Source organism: Lonchura striata, chromosome 11 (assembly GCF_046129695.1).
Source record: "Lonchura striata isolate bLonStr1 chromosome 11, bLonStr1.mat, whole genome shotgun sequence".
NCBI classification, from domain to species: domain Eukaryota; kingdom Metazoa; phylum Chordata; class Aves; order Passeriformes; family Estrildidae; genus Lonchura; species Lonchura striata.
The window spans coordinates 8,841,276-8,858,250 of record NC_134613.1 but is presented as its reverse complement, the minus strand read 5'-3'; the positions used below and the strand labels follow the sequence as shown (position 1 = coordinate 8,858,250).

At 42.6% G+C, this 16,975-nt stretch overlaps 1 protein-coding gene across 1 annotated transcript in view; it reads right to left on the bottom strand.

Moving 5' to 3' along the window:
* LOC110483908 (little elongation complex subunit 2) overlaps positions 1 to 16,975 on the bottom strand; it is a 59,037-nt gene that overhangs the window by 22,435 nt on the left and 19,627 nt on the right. The window contains exon 14 of the mRNA XM_021554147.3: positions 16,667 to 16,922. Within this exon, the coding sequence (XP_021409822.1) occupies positions 16,667 to 16,922 (256 nt within the window). The remainder of the gene's footprint in view (positions 1 to 16,666; positions 16,923 to 16,975) is intronic.

Here is a 16,975-nt window from a genome sequence, read left to right as displayed (position 1 = left end):
CCTGTTAACAGAGGTGAGGGAGAGTGAAGAAGACCTGCAGCATCTATTGTAAATGAAACAAGGGCTCCAAATAATTCATATATATACAGTGCTAAGCAGGAGTACAAATAGGCCAGGCTGCATCTCCCCAAATCACCCAATAAGGTTTAGCACATAACTTAAAGCCACTATTTGGAGAAAAAAAAATCTTATTTAAAGAAAAGCATTTCAAAATCCATTAAACTGCACTACCACAAACATTCTTGAACCATTTTCTTCCACAGACATTGCAAATAACCCAGGAAGTTCCATTCCAGGAAGATACCATGCACATACAAAATTAAGGACTTTTGTTTCTTCAAACTCAAGTTATTCTCATTTTTGAGACTTTACAAGAAAACCTCTTTGGGTTTGGGTTTTTTTTTGGTTCGTCAAGGCAGACTACACCAAATATTGGCCAATGGAAACTCTATGCACTAGGGCTGTTTATGAAACCAGCTCTAGGAGCAGAGGGCAGACACAGGGATGAATCACTCAAGGGCACACTGGTTCCAGTCTTTCACTCTTGACCTGTACATCGGGGTCTGCACTTCTGTGCAGATAAAGCATTTGAATATGAACATAAGAACTAATGTTAAACAGAAGTAAAAGTAAAGTACAGCTGCTTATATATTTCTACGTGACTATGCTGAAATCATTTCACTTCTCGTTCAGTTAAAATACCTGTCAACATTCCTCTACCCTACTTCCCCTCCTCACTCGAGGGGGAAGTGGTGGCCAGCAGCAGGATCTCTGCAATTCTGCTCAGGGCCGGGCAGGGTGGGAGGCAGAGCCACGCCCAGGGCTGGCCGTGCGCGCCGGGAGGCGCACGGGGCTCCGCGGCCATCGCGGGAGCGCAAAGGCAACGCCCGGGGAGCGCTGCCCGCCCGGCACTGCCGCGCTGGGCTTTCCTGCTGCCGAGCCAGCGGCTGCAGCGCCTCCGGCAGCCGCGGCCGCGCCCTGCGCCAGAAGGGAAGGGGAGGGAAGGGAACCGAAGGGGCCGCTGCCCCTGGCGGGCTCGGGGTTCCGCCGTGCCTGCGAGAGCAACTACAGCCTCGCTCCAACTGAATAAACAGCGCCTGGCTGGCCGCCACCGCTTCTCTGCAAGCCTCCGCACCGAGAAACGACCTTACAGTACTATGGTCAAGCCAGCCGAGCCTTTGTGTACCTTAACGACGAGAATAAATTACTATCTGGGGAAGTTTGGGACCGGTTCCGCTTTCCTGAGCGCTGTCGCCACACCACCCAGAGTTGCTGCGAGGCGCACGAAGCTTCCCGAGGGCTGCCTCGCCCGCGGCCCCACCGTCCCAACCGAGCACAGAAAAGTAACAGGCGGGCAGGGCCAGAAAAGTGGAACCGAGCACAGAAAAGTGACAGGCGGGCAGGGCCGGAGGAAGAGGAGCGGGGCGCGGGGAGGGCGGCGGCCGCCGCAGCCGCCGCCCCGCTCCGCATCCTGCCCGCTCCGCTCCCGCCGCAGCCGCGGCTGCCGCGGCGCGACCCCCGCCCGCAGCCCGGCCCCGCGGCGCTGCCGCCTCCCCCGCTCCCGCTGCGCTGCCGGGGCCGCGCTGCCGCCTCGGGCTCACCTGGCTGGGGCGGGCCGGGCGGCTCTGGCGGCGATTCGGGCGGCTCTGGCAGCAGCTGGGGCCCGCGGCAGCCCGGGCGGGGTTTTGTAGGGCCGGGCGGGCCCTCCCCGCCCCGGCGCCCCCCCGGCACGGCGCTGACTCACCCGGCCGCGCCCGACTCCAACGCAGGACGGGGACGGGGTGGGCAAGGGTAGGGCAGCAGCGGCCTCTCCCTTCGCACCCGTGCCCTGCCGGACGCCCAGAGAGCTGCCGAGGTTGCGGCGACGCCGGGGGCAGCACCCTGGGCTGCAGGGGTCGGGGCTCAGCCCTCACCCCCCAGCACCGCTTTTCCACCTGGCCGCCCACCTTGCAATGCGACCCCCAGCGCCTCCGGGGAAGGCAGCCCCGTGCGCCTCTCCCAGCCCTCGCCCCAGCGTTCCCGGCGCAGCAGGTGGTTGTTTGCAGCCCGGGCTTTGGGTTCCTCAGAGCTGCACGGCTGTGACAGCGCTGGGCTCTCGGTGCAGAGCACAGCAGCCGAGTCCGGGTGCCCAGCACAGGGCCCGCACCTCGAACGCCCCCACCCCGGCAAGCCGGGCACTGAGAACTGGGCTCATCTGCAGGAAACCGAGATCCCTACAGTGTGCAGGTGGGGCCCAGCCTGCTTCCTGCAAGCCGTGCTCAGAGTTCAGGGGTATCTGAGCTGGGAGAAGCCTAAATGACATCTGACACAAGCAATAAAATCTAGAAGAATGAGACACAAGCTCTGCTCTGAGGCTGACTCATTCTCATGCTCAGATAACCCGAACAGGCCTACCACACCCAACACAAGGACAGGAAATCAAAGCTTCTCCCAGCCGGGTAGTGAAAACTCAATTATAGAGCCCAGATGTTACACTTGTAACAAAGGACAAATATAGTTTAAAAGTATTTGCAGATCTTCAGCTGGATCACTTGAGATGATGTTCCAACTCAACAGTATGAACAACTGACGTTAAATGCTGCAGAAAAAAGCAAGCACTCCCCACTCCCAATACCAGCAGTTATTCCTGTACTTTCACTGTGGTTTTCTTAATATCTGCAGGTGAATAGATGTACATCGTTCTTTCAAGACTATGTGCTCGCTCAGTCAATTGGATTCTGCAAAGAGATATTTGCCTCTGCTACTAGAAGTATTTTTTGTAGGCATAGCCAGAGATAGCAGACATGGGGTAAAAAAGTTTTAGGCTTAAGCAGGTGCATAAATAACAGCAGTGGTAAAAGCTGCAAACACAAAAGAGACAAGAACACAGGCTGAGAGACACAGGCTGTAACTGCTAATCTGTAACAAGATCAGCAGTACTAAAAGGGAGAAATATTGGGAAAACTACATTAGACTTCAAACATGGAAGCAACAGAGCAGACACATGAACTGGTCACTCCAGGAAGGTGAAAATAATGTTAATACACCTTTTCTAGTTAAACAGAAGTGACATAAAGGGAAGAGCCACAGGAAAAGGCATATCATGGAGCAGTATTTTGTCAGAAAATGCCAGTGCCAATATTGCATTAGTCTGACACATTAGCCTCGTTTTTGGAAAGGCCACTGTGGTTATTTCTCTGTGTATTAAGGAACCTGTCTTTCAAAATTAATTCCTGGCTATCCCACTTCAACCAATGTCTGTCACTAGCACTGTCACTAGTTAAATAATTTCCCCCTGCTTTTCAGATTTCTTAGAAAAAAAAAATATCACTAGCAACTTGGAAATATTATTCAGAGATCAAAAATACAGTCCTAGAAGTAACAACCATTCTGTACTGCAGTGTTCATTAGAGGTTTTAAATAGGGATATGCAGCCAGAGAGCCAATTTATCTCCTAATGGCTGCATAATCCCTGAAGGATAGGGTTTTTTAACCCCCATTTCTTGTCAAACATTCTTAATACAAAAGCATGCACACATACCCCACAACATCCTCAGCTAAAGAGAGCATTTTCAAACATATACATTGCATTTTTGTGTACAAACTGCTGAGTCACATACTAGAATTGAGGAAGAACATAATCATTCTCTAAACATTTATCTTTCAGTCCTCTACTGCAGCCTGTTTCAATTACACTACTACTTCCACTTCCTTAGAAATTCACCTTTTTAACAATTCAATACATCTTAAAATATGAAGTAGCTCATATACCACCGTTAATTTTGGCTAACTACATCTTCATACTAACAGTTTGCAAGAAGTTTGATATCAAGCAAGCTATTATTATAATCAACAGCTTCATAAATGTCTCTAACATCCAACTCAATCATCAGTTATTCAACCTCAGAATCACACACTGACCTCAGTCCAAAACAGACAGGAGCCTCTCTGAACTTATATAAACTTCAGCGACTGCTGAAGTGATTTCAAAAGAAGAAAGACTGACAATAGAAAAAAACCCAGTACATTCAGAGTCATGAAGATACAAACATACCCAAACATGTTACAAATTCCCTCAATTGCTCTCTGTATATGTAGGTCAACTGCCATCAAAGGCACTTTTCCCAGCTGGGGAATTTAAGTAGTATGAACAGCAGAAAACACAGAGTCACGCTTTTGGCAGAACAACCAAACCCTAAATACAAAGCCATTGATCTTGCCCATGGAAATATTATATATTCTTCATACCTTCATGGAAAATGTCTGTAAAACCAATGATTTAAGGAAGGCAGCATTCAGACTGAGCAAACAGGAAAGCCTTCTGTTATCTGCCAAAAAAGGAAAAGGGAATTAATTAATGGGAAAACAGCAGCTAAGTGCCTGTATCATTTTTTAAAATGAGACCTAAGCCTGTATGTCATATAGGATACTTCTGAGGATTTACCCACAACTTGGAGAGTTTGCATAGCACCTATCCCAAGGGGTTCTGGTCCATGACCACTGCTCCTAAGCACTACTGCCAGCTTTAGGCTGGAAAAAGGGCTGAGACAAGGACTGCACTTACTGCAAGCCCAGTGTCTCTGTGTCTGCCTCATGGGTATTTACTGGAAGAAATGTGCTTCAAATAATAAGTAAGGCAGTGCCAAGAATGGTTTTCAATTTGTTTTCATTGTTTGGCCCCTGCACTCCCTTAAAGTGCAGAGAAGCAGAGAAGGTGGTATTTTAAATGGCCAGCAACTTGTTCAGCTGCAATTCCCTATTTGTGACCTGGCTTCTTGCATGCTGACCACGGCAATCCAAGACAGCACACTTTGCTTGGCTGAGGCTGCAGAGAGTCCTGTGGATGGAAAAACAAATATAATTGTGCCAGCTTCCCTTTCTTCCCTTCTGACTGTTCTCTGTGATTGAGCTTCAGCCTGTAGTCTGTGGATATGCTGTAGGTTCATTTGTTCTATTTTCTCAATGAAGTTATCATTGCCAACTCCACCATTCCTTTGTTACTGCTTAATATTGTTTGATACTAATTTTATATTTTTTCCTCCCTTCTTCAATTCAATATACTATTTTCTTCTACCTCACCAACCTGATTTTTTCCTGTCATTATCTTCCTATCATATTACTGGACGCTTGATGTGCTTAACTTGAATATTCAGTGTAAGTTCCCCTCTGACCCAACCTATCTTTGCAATAACATCCTTGCATATGGGGTCACTCCAGTTGATTTTTTTCTCTCATTTCTGTCTATTTTGTTCCTCCATCTACCCAGATCTTGCTCATCTCTTTCAGGATGCTGTCTACAAATAATCAACACTGCATTAACACTGAAGGTATGAAGGACACAATTCTGTCAATATGTATTGCCTACTTAAACTTGTTGCTCCAATTAAAGGAGAGGGGAGGGATCAGGAGAAAGGACTTTCTGGTCTAGGTGTGACTGAGCCTCTATCTACTGTTGCTCCCTGATTGTGTTGCAAGAGGAGAATATTAATTCCATTCTAATAAGCATATGGATCAGGCAGACCTCTGGGTGTTGTTTTGGCGTCTTGATTATTTGTGTCTAATTTGGGAACTGCCATTATACAAATACACACAGATTTGTTATTACCTCTCATGATAATTTGCAGGTTACAAAGACAGTTAAGTATAACTTAAAAGTTGTGCTAGTTGGGTTCCCAGGGTAACACTTGGGAAGTTATTATGTCTATGGCTACAGATGAAAGGAGGAAGGACTCCTGCTTAGCACACCTACACTGCATTAGTAGAACTCTCTAAACACTGAAGAGTTGTTTTGCTAGGAGAAGGGGGGTTGTGTTCTGAACTGTTTGGCTTTTTAGGGGGGTGGAGGTAGTTTAAATATTACAGAATTGTAAGCCCACATTTTTGAAAAACAGACAGAATACCAGTATACCAATGCCAACTTTTATCTAACACAATACCAGAGAACCAGACATCTTGTTAGGTGCTTCACCTAACAACCTAAGCCCTCAGATCAACTGTATTCTGTGCACTGTCATTCCTACACCACATGCACATTCCTGCACAAATGTTATTCTCCACTCAGAATTTCATTTACTTGAAATAATCCCTTTTAAAGAACAAGACTTAATTTCTGGAATGATCTTCTGTGTTGTCCAGATCTCTAGTATTTTGTTACGTGTGTGTTCTACAAATGAAGTTATAATAGGTAATGTGGCTGGCATTGGCTGGTTCAGTGTGGGAACAGAGAGTGAATGTAGGTATAAGCAGTGTGCTTATGAACAGATCATCCAGGTTTAACACTGGCCCCTTGGGCTGCCTGCCTTGCAGTGCTGTGGTTTGCTGTATGATGCTAGACTGTTGCCTTCTGACTGATCAGGCCCCATCTTTCTACTGTTAACTCTTCAGAGAGAAGTTTAAGCATTGCATTTGCTAAAGAAAAGAAAACAACATTAATTACTTCATCAAGATACAAAAATAAATTAGACTCATCAAATAGTTTCTAGTTTATCTTCATGTTTCACAAAATTCCTGTTACCAGAAAGGTGATGTAACCTCGTTTAAGGCGTATATTTTAGCAATCAGTGTGACTGACAAAGATATGACATGTCTGACATGCCCTTAAGTTACTTCCCATGCAGAATCTCCAAGTGCCTCTCCTAAGAGCCGGACAGCAAAGGCTCTTCAGAGCTAGTAAAACATCTACCTCTCCACCAGATGGCTGCATCTTGAAGGTGACTACAAGTCTCCTTTTATATCCTTCTTTATATCCTTTTATATCCTGATACTGTTTCATCACCAGATTTCCCTTCAGCTACTTCTCAAAAATTGTCTGCTGTTCAGTTCCCCTCTTCTGCCACCTTCAAGTGTATCTGACTACAACCTTAGCCTGAAGTCTAACTTCCTGCCAACTGTTCTCTTAGTTTGAGCTCTAACTTATTTTCAAATATAGTCTTTCTCACCAGTGTAAGTAACACCACCATGCTCATTCTTTTATCTTTCCATCTCGGTGGATCCTTCAACCCCAAGCCTATTGGCACATGGAGTTTGCCCCCACAAAAAGCCAAATGCTTGAGTGACTTTGGATCCCAAATCAAGACAAGGGAATAACAAAGCAAAAGACTAGCTAAGATTATAGTTACAGTCAGAAAGAAACTCCTTTAGATACTCATAAAAGCTTAATAACAAGCAAAGCTGTCTTGGGACAGACACAGAGCCTAAATAAAGTCTCTATCATACTTAACAAAGCTCATGAAGTTTAGGTCATTGTGGTGTATCCATTGCACTGGCTGTCCACTGTTGAAGGCAAAGAACATGGAATAATTTGTGCTCTGTCAAGATGCTCAGAAGGAAGCAAACCCCTTTGTTACTCTCACCTGGCTGACACAGCTAACATGGGTCACCAAATTCAGTTGTGTTGTAGGCTTGTCCTCCTGACTTAGCCCAGGTTACTGCACCTTCTTTCCTTCTGTTTGGCATGAGAACTAGAGTAAGGCAGAGAGGTTTGCACACTAAATGACACAGAGACCCAGCCAGGAATATGCATCACGAACAAATGTAAGCCAGCAACTCGGATAACAAGTGTAGCAAAACCTAGAAAAGTAACTCTGGCATATGCTTCTGATGAGTGTTATTTGTATCTGCTCAAGTCCACTTCTAACCTCTACTGTGAATCACCAGCAGTTTGTGGTTTTTCAGGGCATCTCATAGGAGTAATCATCTAGTGACTAGCAGAGGTCTCCTAGCTACACACAAACACAGAAATGAAACACTTGCCAAACCCCTCGTACCGGTATAGGAGACTTAAATAAACTCCAGCATCTTTGCACTGAATGAAAGGAGAGCAGGATATAGAAACAGTCACTATGTGTGTAACTATGCTTCAGTGCATTTCCCAAGTCCCTGGGGACTTCCTGATGCCCTGCTTGTGAGCCAGCTGCCTTTTCATGCAAAGATCACACAGCCTGAGACAAAACCGGGACTGTAAAGCCCTGTCAGATATTCAAGTTTACTTTCTGTTCTCAGATTATCATGAATACACTCAACCACAGTTTAATGTATCTGAATCCAAGTATGATGCTGTCTTTGGTCCTAGGACTCATCCTTTAACTGGCAACCAAAAAGATCAAATCTCAAAACCAAACCCACTATGCTGAGTTCAGCTTTGTCAGTAATACCAGCACAATGCTGCTGAAATAAACAGGCTATCAGGATATATTACAACATTAAGGAGAGATTTTGAACCCATTTACATATCACAGTGCTTAAAACTACTGCCAGCTCTAAAGTATTGTTCCCCAGACAGACACCACACGGGAAAACACTGTAGAAATTATTACCAGTGCACGTAGGAGCCCCTGACATCATCCAGAGCAGAGCAGCATGAATAATAACTGCAGAGTTTTTGGCCTGTCTTGCCAAAGGACAGAAACAGCTACAAAAGATGGAAGCTGCCAAAAGTCCTCAGGGAATTTTTTCCTAGGAACAGTGTTAAAAAGCATTAAGTCTGTTGTGCTTCATTGTTTCCCATCATTATGTGCTCTTTCCACTTTAGTGACTCATAACACAAACAGTCCCATGGTTTGTATTAGTCTCCTGGCCTCTGTCAAAGTACTGGGCAGGCTGTCACACCTTCAGTATGTACCTAAGGATCCTGGGGAATAATTCTGAAAGGTTCAAGGAATCTAATTAAGCACCACCTAAACTTACTCTAAAAATGCTTACACACCAGGTTCCTATGGCAAATCCACAGTCTGCTAACTACATACTGCAAAAATTATCTCCTTGTTGTTTAACATCATGCCACGTCTGGAATGACCCAGGAAAATTAATTTTAACATCACTTAGAATGAGAAGTTCACTGAGAGAAGTCAATATACAATTTCTACAGCAATCTGGAACACAGCTGGAAATTTTCAATTAAAATCAATGATGCAGTGAAATAGCAAGAAAGGGTTTTTTTGTGGCTTGTTTCAAAACATATCAACTTTGTTTTAGTATGAAATAGCATAAACCACAGGATTTTGAGAAAATTCTTGCATTATCTGAACTTCATTATCTAAATTAGGAGCAGCTGAGGTACTAGCTGGGCATGAATGATGTCTTGCAAGACAAAGGAATGTCAAAGATTCCTAATTACACAGTACTGTCTACACTGATGTCTTTGTTGCTCTTTCAAGTGGCATCTTACGGCTTTATAGAAAAATTAAGGCAAGGAAAGTTGACTTCAAAAAGCTGTTAATTGAGTGGCTGCTACCCAGAGATTCGTTTCTGCCAGGCAGGCTAAGACTTGTTTTTCCAGGTCAGAAGCACCAGGTCTGAATTCTAAAACCAGAAATTTCTTCCTCTAATGAGTAAGAAAAAGTATATTAAAAACCTATTGTTTTAGCATGGAGTACACATAATACTTAACATTTTCACATCTGATTGCAGGTAAGCCTTCAGTAAACACTTCTACTTGAGCTGGGTAACTTTCAGTGCTGGGTCCTGCATGTCAGTAGCCAGTGCTCACATCAAGGACAGGTGAGGAGACAGAACAAAAGGCTGCAGAGCCAACACAACTAGAGATATTTTTTCAAACAACTTCTCAACACTAAGGTTTATTTTTCGAATGCTACTACCCTCCAGGAAGTTATTAATACAAGAATGAGCAGCCATTGGTGTGTATGGAGTAACTGAGTTCAGAACAGTGAGGAAAGGGCCCAGCTGGCTGATCAGCAAGGACAGACATGGAAAGCCAGCCAGCCATCACCCTCCTCTGGGGAGGGAGGCTGCACCAAAGAAAGCCTTGGCAAGGGTTTTTGCCAGTACAGAAAGTTAGAAGCCCAAATTTAAGCCACAGTGTGAAACATGCTTGAACACACACACACACACACACACACACACAGAGGAGCATGGAGCCACAGACATTCTTTAGGCCAAATAAATGTGTACAACACTTTATTGACTCAGTTGGTCTGGGCTGGTAGAAAACCTATAAATGGAAGACAATGTATATCATGTGAATTATTTTCCCTGCATAGGACAGGAAACAAACTTATTTATTCATGTATCCACATGCAAATTTTTTTCTTGATATTTAAACAACCAAAGAGGCTGGTGACAGGTCTACTGACCCACAAGATGCTTCTCCAGAGACAGCAACAGTGTCAGTACAAAATTCTCTTTAGGTTTCTCAACCTCCACGTGCTACTTTTGCACTAAAGTCACTCTAATCAATCTCACTGTGCATTCTGCTTCTGTTACTTACCAACAAGCTGAAGAATTTCAACTGTGATGCGAGCACTTGTTAATTTACATATGGTTACAAAAGCTGCTGCAAGTAGCATGTGCAGCTTTGCAGTAACTATACCTCCTTTTAATTTCATTATTTCTGCTATAAACAAAGAATATCCAGAGAGCTGCACAAGGTTACTGTCCTCCTGTCAGTCAAGGGAACAGAACTGCAATTAACTGCAAGGTTCTGAAATAAATAGGTTTTGACTGCTGAGGTAGCTTTTAACTACAAGACCTGCCTCAACCATGGGCTTCTGACAGTTCTTTCCTCCCCTCTTTTTTTAAGCTCAAATTTAATCCAATCATTAAAATATTTGTTGAAGTGCTCTGTCTGCTTGGCAGCATAATCCACACCACAGAGTGATGGGTGACTTATTTCAGCAGGAATTTTTTTTCCATTCCTCCTGTTTTTTTTTTTTTTTTGTTGTTGTTTGTTTGTTGTTTTTTTTTAGTTGTTTGTACAAAGATTTGGTAGGTGGAGCTTTTCAATAAATTGCAGCAGACCTGGCACAGGGTGGCACTCATGCTGTTCACTCAAATATAGGACAAACAAATGTTAAAGATAAAATTATGAAAAAACAGGAGTTTACAACCTTTTCAAGGTTGCATTATTCCAAATCATGATTCCAAATTTTGTTTTTAGTGATGAAATTAAATTTTAAACAAGTATTCTAATTTTATTTATGATGCTTTAAAATAGTTTCTGAAAAATACTCCAGAAGCATTGATCTCAGCATGAATTTGACTACACTGACTTTTAACATGGGTATTTCTAAATTTATTTACAGGAAATCCCTACATTGTTCTCTCTATGCTAAAGTATATCAGAAGAACTGACATGGGAAGAAGCAAGAGAACTTCAGTAAGAAAGGCTATGCTGCACCATTCCTTTGAAACCATAGCAGAATGCACTGCAGCAGCAGCTGTGGCAGCAGCAAACCTTAGACAGAAGAGAGTGCCAGAGCAAGACTTTCTGTTAGATTTGTTTGGGAAAACAGCTGAACTCTCAGGTACAGATGCACCCTCACATCAGGGAATTCTAGCAACATAAATTCCAGCTGAGAATATGTGCTGCCAGCAACTGACTCTGTGCCTGGATATAGAATTCAACACTTTTCCCTTCAGTTTTAGGTCTGAAAAAGCACTAGAATGGTCATTACCTTTCTTTTTTTCCACAGCTGATTGCCTAAATGTACTTGCACATGTACCTACATACAAACTCTGAAAGTCTATTTTGAGATCACAAAAAGGCTTTTAAAGGAAATGCCCACACATTCTGTGTTTGTACAGAGGATGGGTATTCTAACCCTTTGACCTCCCCAGGAACACCTTTAGTACCTGTGGAATACATGGGAAAGTCTTCATTTGGCATTACTTTATCATCTTTACTGCTGTTTTATGGAGGAATTCATGAGCTCCTTTTCTACCTGAACATACATATCTAACTGTTCTCACAGTGCTCACACAGTGCAGTGCTAGTGAATGACTGACCACATTTAGATAATGTTATCAGCATCCTTGGGTATCACAGAGTCTCATGTTTGTTATTTCTCTGAAGGCATTAGCTCCTAGAAAACTGAAATTATGCAAAAATTCAGGACTGTGTGGACAAGGCAATGGTGGGGAATGGACAGGGAGTCTATAGGTGTCACTTCTAAGTAAAATTTCAAAAGTACAATTTCAATTACATGCCCTTGAGTATCAAAAGGCTTGAAACACTCAGAAGTACTTCAAGGTTTACTAAAACCTACAGCTATTTTAAAACTCTAGATTAACTTTGTTAAAGGTTCCTGATTATATCTGCCATGGTAGAACTTGCTCTTTTCTTTCTTCCCAAACTGCATTCACTTGGCAGTAAGTGAGAAATGAGAGGCTTGTGGTACGTGCTTTTCTTGAGGCACAGGCAAGTAAGGTGACATTCCTGGCCAATCATGCTGCCATACAATGGAGGAATCTCATGCACAGGTGAAAAACTGCTGAGCAAAGTACCTCTAAATAAATCCCAGTGCAACTGAAATGTATTCATGCATGTTTTGGAACAGCTGGCTCTGTGCACTGCAGTGGGAGCGGCCCCGTCAAGCTGAAGGAAGCAAAGAGGCCAATTAGATTTTATAGCTTTGGTCAACACCAGGATCCTTTTCCTTCTGGCTCCTCTCAACAAGGACATTGCCCATTTCAAGAAATAAAGAAATACTTTTCCTCTATTAGGGCTATCAAAAATAGGAAATGCACACTTGTAAAAATGTGCTGTGAATACTCAGAAGGATGTGGCTGCTGCACTTCAAGAATCAGAGAAGATGTCACTAGGGTCTGTAACAGCCCCTCCCTTCCCCACATAGTTACTCCTACCTTATGTTTTTTTAATACTGATTTTCAAGTGACACTCTTCTAATATTTATTGAAATATTTTAGTCACAAACAATAACAAGACTGTTTTCTCTACTACCTCTACAAAGCTGCCATGCTGTCTTGGGGAAAAATGGGGCTTTTTTTTTTTTTCACTGTTAAGCAGTAGCATCAATACTGAGAAATGCCCTGAAGGCTGCACTAGGACTGCTACTATGTAATAATCATTACACTAAATTATTCTACATTTTAAAAATTGGCAGTATATTTTATTCCATAAAACCAACAAAAAATCCCTCAGCAAATTATATCACAATGTCTCCTCAGTCCTACAGCAAGATGGGGACTAGCTCACCCTTCAGACACAGCCATGAATAAGAGCACCCTGAGATTATCTACAGACCTTCATAAGGCTCAGAATGGCTAAGAAGGGCATAATTCAAATGCTTTATGCTTAAATAGACTGTCACCTTGCCATCAAAGGCATTTTCTGGCATTGAGAAGGAAATTTAATTTGAGATTTATAATACAGCAATGTATTTTTGAAAACCTTTTCGTGCAATGATTTGGATATACAGAAACAGAATTTGAACTTGCAAATAAACTTTAAGAATCTCTGTAGAAAAAAGCATTTCAAGAGCAACTAAAAAAAAAAAGGTGAATATATTTTTAGTACAGAGAAATTTAACATACCAAGCAATTACAGTATTTCTGGGAAGGACTGTACCCACACTATAGGAAACAACATATTTCATTAAGAAAGAAAAAGCTTAGATATAACTTCTCAGAGAAGCATCTGAGAAAGTTATACATGCAGACTTCAACAGGGGGACAGACTGAAAATGGTGCAACTTCTAGCAGTAGAACTAGAAGCAAGCTTAAATGCAGGTCAGCACTAAGCATTTTGAAAGACTACACCTGACCTGACTTTTATCTTCTTTTGGAAACAAGCTGCTATTTAAAACACAGGGCAAAAAAATCAGAAGCAAAAGAAATACCTGTTCAAATGGCTCAATAACTGCTACTGAACCTCACAGCATGGAGGTGGGCAGAGTCCCTTGCTTCTGGCATTTCCCACCTTCCAGCACCAGAATGGATGAGTGGTCACTTGGTCCCAAGTTCTCTGTGCTTCCAGCTGCTAGGCTACATCAGAAGAACAGAAAAAATGCAGCAAATCTGTCCTGATGTATTTGACATAGACAGCTTCTACTGCATTCCTAAAAGTGTTTGCAGTCAGACAGAAAAGGTGAAGAGATTTAGCCAGTCACATATTAGAATGGAAGCAGTTTATCAGTGCATAGTGCAAATGACATCTAAAAATTCTCATTACAACAGAAATGAGGAAAAGTCAGATTTCACAGCCAATAACCCACTCACACTAACATAATGAGCTGATAAATTTTTTTGCATACAGACCAACGAATCGCCTCAAATGCTAGGTCACATCATCTCCTCCAGTCCTCCAAAACTAACTTCAAACTGTCTGAACACGATACAAAGCCAGTTTCATCTCCTGATGAACACCAGTGAATGGGGAGAACCAGACATCCATCAGTGATCTCACACAGCATGGAACACCTCAGAGACCTTCCTCCATTTCGGGTGGCTTGTAGCTCAAAGCTGAACCAGGACAGCAGTTCATGGACAGAGCTTCTCAGGGTCTGGCACTACTCAGTATTTTTGTCTCAGCTGGATAATGTGACCAAATCAATTTTCTTGAGTTTGCAGATGACACCAAATAGGCAGAAGAGGGAGGCAGAGGGGACAGATATGCCACTCTCCAGAGAGACTTGGACAGCCTGCACAACCAGGCCAACGAGAATTGCAGGAGCCTTAGCAGAGATGAAGCCCTGCACCCACAATGCAACAATGCCAAGCAGCAGCACAGGCTGCTCCATTGCAGTTCTACAACTAGAACACTACAATTAATAATATACCAGTGTAAGGTAAAAGGCATAGAGACAGATAAACAGACCATACATTTCTATCTCATGAAACTGCATTAGGAAACTAAATTCCATACAAGTCTGGCAAAAAGTTTTATATATACAAACTGAAAAGTGCCTTGAATCCCCCAGAGCCAGTTATCTGGGAAAATGACTCACAGCTAAAATATTCCTACTATGAGAAGTCTCTAAGGGCATTCAGGATTTTAAATCAGAACTATTTGTAAATTGCAAACACAAGTTCAGCTTATCAATAGCTTAATAGTGCAGATAAAACAAGCAGTGGTCCAAAAAAAGAATAAACAATAACTGAATAAATATATCTAACAGTTGGAAAAAGCCACATCAGAAAATGCTTTGTATTTCACAAAGATGTTTTTAATATACATTCATTATTGAAGCCTGATTAAAAAAAAAAAATACCTACTTTCAGGATTTTTTAGCAGGTATACTCCAGTAAACAATTTTTTTTATTTTTACCCTCATGACATTAAAACATGTCCTATCAAGTCCCAGTGAGCAGAAGAATGCCTGATCAGATGTGTGTACTTGGTAACTTCCTCAGTCCAAACAAAAGACTTGGAAGAACACCTTTAAGACCTCTGTTTTTTGTGATAGCAGTTTAAACATGCAAAAATGCAGCTCTCCTGTTATTATTTTACTTCTTTAGCTGTACTTTTAAGTCTTCCAATGGAAATTTATGGCCCTTACTATTCAAATAAACACAGCTTTTGTCCTTCATTTGTTACACCATTCTAAAAATGTATTTTTCTGAGTTATTTAAAAGTCAGTAGACACCGTGTGTAGATAATTAAATACAAGTTGTATACACAATGCATGAAGTACAATGTATCTTTAAAATATGAGAGAACAAAAATCTGTAGTGAATCTGGAAGAACTGGGAAAGCTGAAAAGCTATTTTTCTCACTACACGGTATTAGAGATTGTTGTCAGCCACTGCTTCACTTTTCAAGATGCAGCTTTTCTATAAAAACCATCAGACCAACAGAAGATACTCTGCTTTCCATAACCAGCCAAGTGGCTGCAGCCATATCCTTTTTTCCTCCGACTGATTTTGAGATTTTCACTTGAAACATGCCCCCTGAGATACCAAGGGTTAAAGGTTTAGAGAACGCTTCAGCTATTGGAGCCATTTCCCCTGCCAGCTTGCTCTGGCTCCTCTGAAGCTGCAAGAAACCTCAGATTTTTTGTGTCTTCTTGTTCTTCTCCAGGCTTATTCCTACTTCAGTTGCATTTTGTTGAATTTAGTTTTCCACTTTTGCTTCACTTTTCTTTGCTTGCAGAAATTCTTCCCCAGCTTCTTTGGAGCCACACCTTCATTTCTAACAGACTTAGCTGGCTTGCCTTTTGTTTCCATAGCTACTGGCCTTCCCTCATGGGGTGTGTCCGACTGTCCTTTTACCCCAGCCATCTACACACACAAGGGGAGAGAATTGGAAAAAAAAACCAAACAAACAAACAAAAAAAAAAACCTCAGAAAACCAAACTGGAGTTACCAAAATTAATCATCTTCAATCTGTACTGAGCACAAACATACACAACTGTATTCAGACAACTGCCTTCTAACTCATGTAGTTTCAAACAGACCCACAGGACACATCTGCACTGGCACAGCTGGTCTTTAGTCACCAGTGAGTAGTGGCCAATCCTGTCTCTTCCCTGCCTATGTGCCCGGATTTCCTTCTGGCAGAAACCAAAGTGCACAAGGTAATTAGGAACGGATGCATGACAGTTTTGCCCTCATATGAAGCCAGGCTGTGGCTGAAACATGTAACTCAACCTACAAACCATCTCAGGGTGCACGAAGTAGGGCACAGTTAACACATGGCTTTTACACAAATGAGTAAGTCTCTGCTGAAGAAAAATAATGCTTGAAAATTTTCTTACTTTTAAAGGGCCAATCTATCTCAAAAATAACAGAGGTGAGAGCAGGATCTTTGGGAAATTTCTAAAGCATGATAGGCATCACTTATTCATCAACACAAATTACAAAGCAGGATGGATTCCCAAAAAAATTCTGACCCCCAAAGATGACAGATAAACTGTATCAGCTGTTCCCCATGGGACTGAAATAGGCTACTCCTAAAGTGCTGATCTGCTTTTCCATCAAGTGAGATACTGACCTTCTGTTTCCACCCTTCCCAGGGCGCAGGTGGAAAGGTGCACGGAACTCTTCCATGAATGATGTGGTAGGGCAAAGGGAGGCTGGGATCCAGGGGAACCCATGGGACTGAGAGAGTGGCAGGTACAGCAGGCAGATCACAGTGAGCTTTGTGCAAGTTATAGGATGATCTCGTGCTCTTGTCAAGAGAACTCTTGTGAATTGCAACTGAAGAATCTCCTGCAGCGTGAGTCAATAAATAAGATCCCTCCTCCAAACTAAAATGAGAAAAGTTCCAAATGAAAAATATTATTTAAATGTTTTTTGGAGT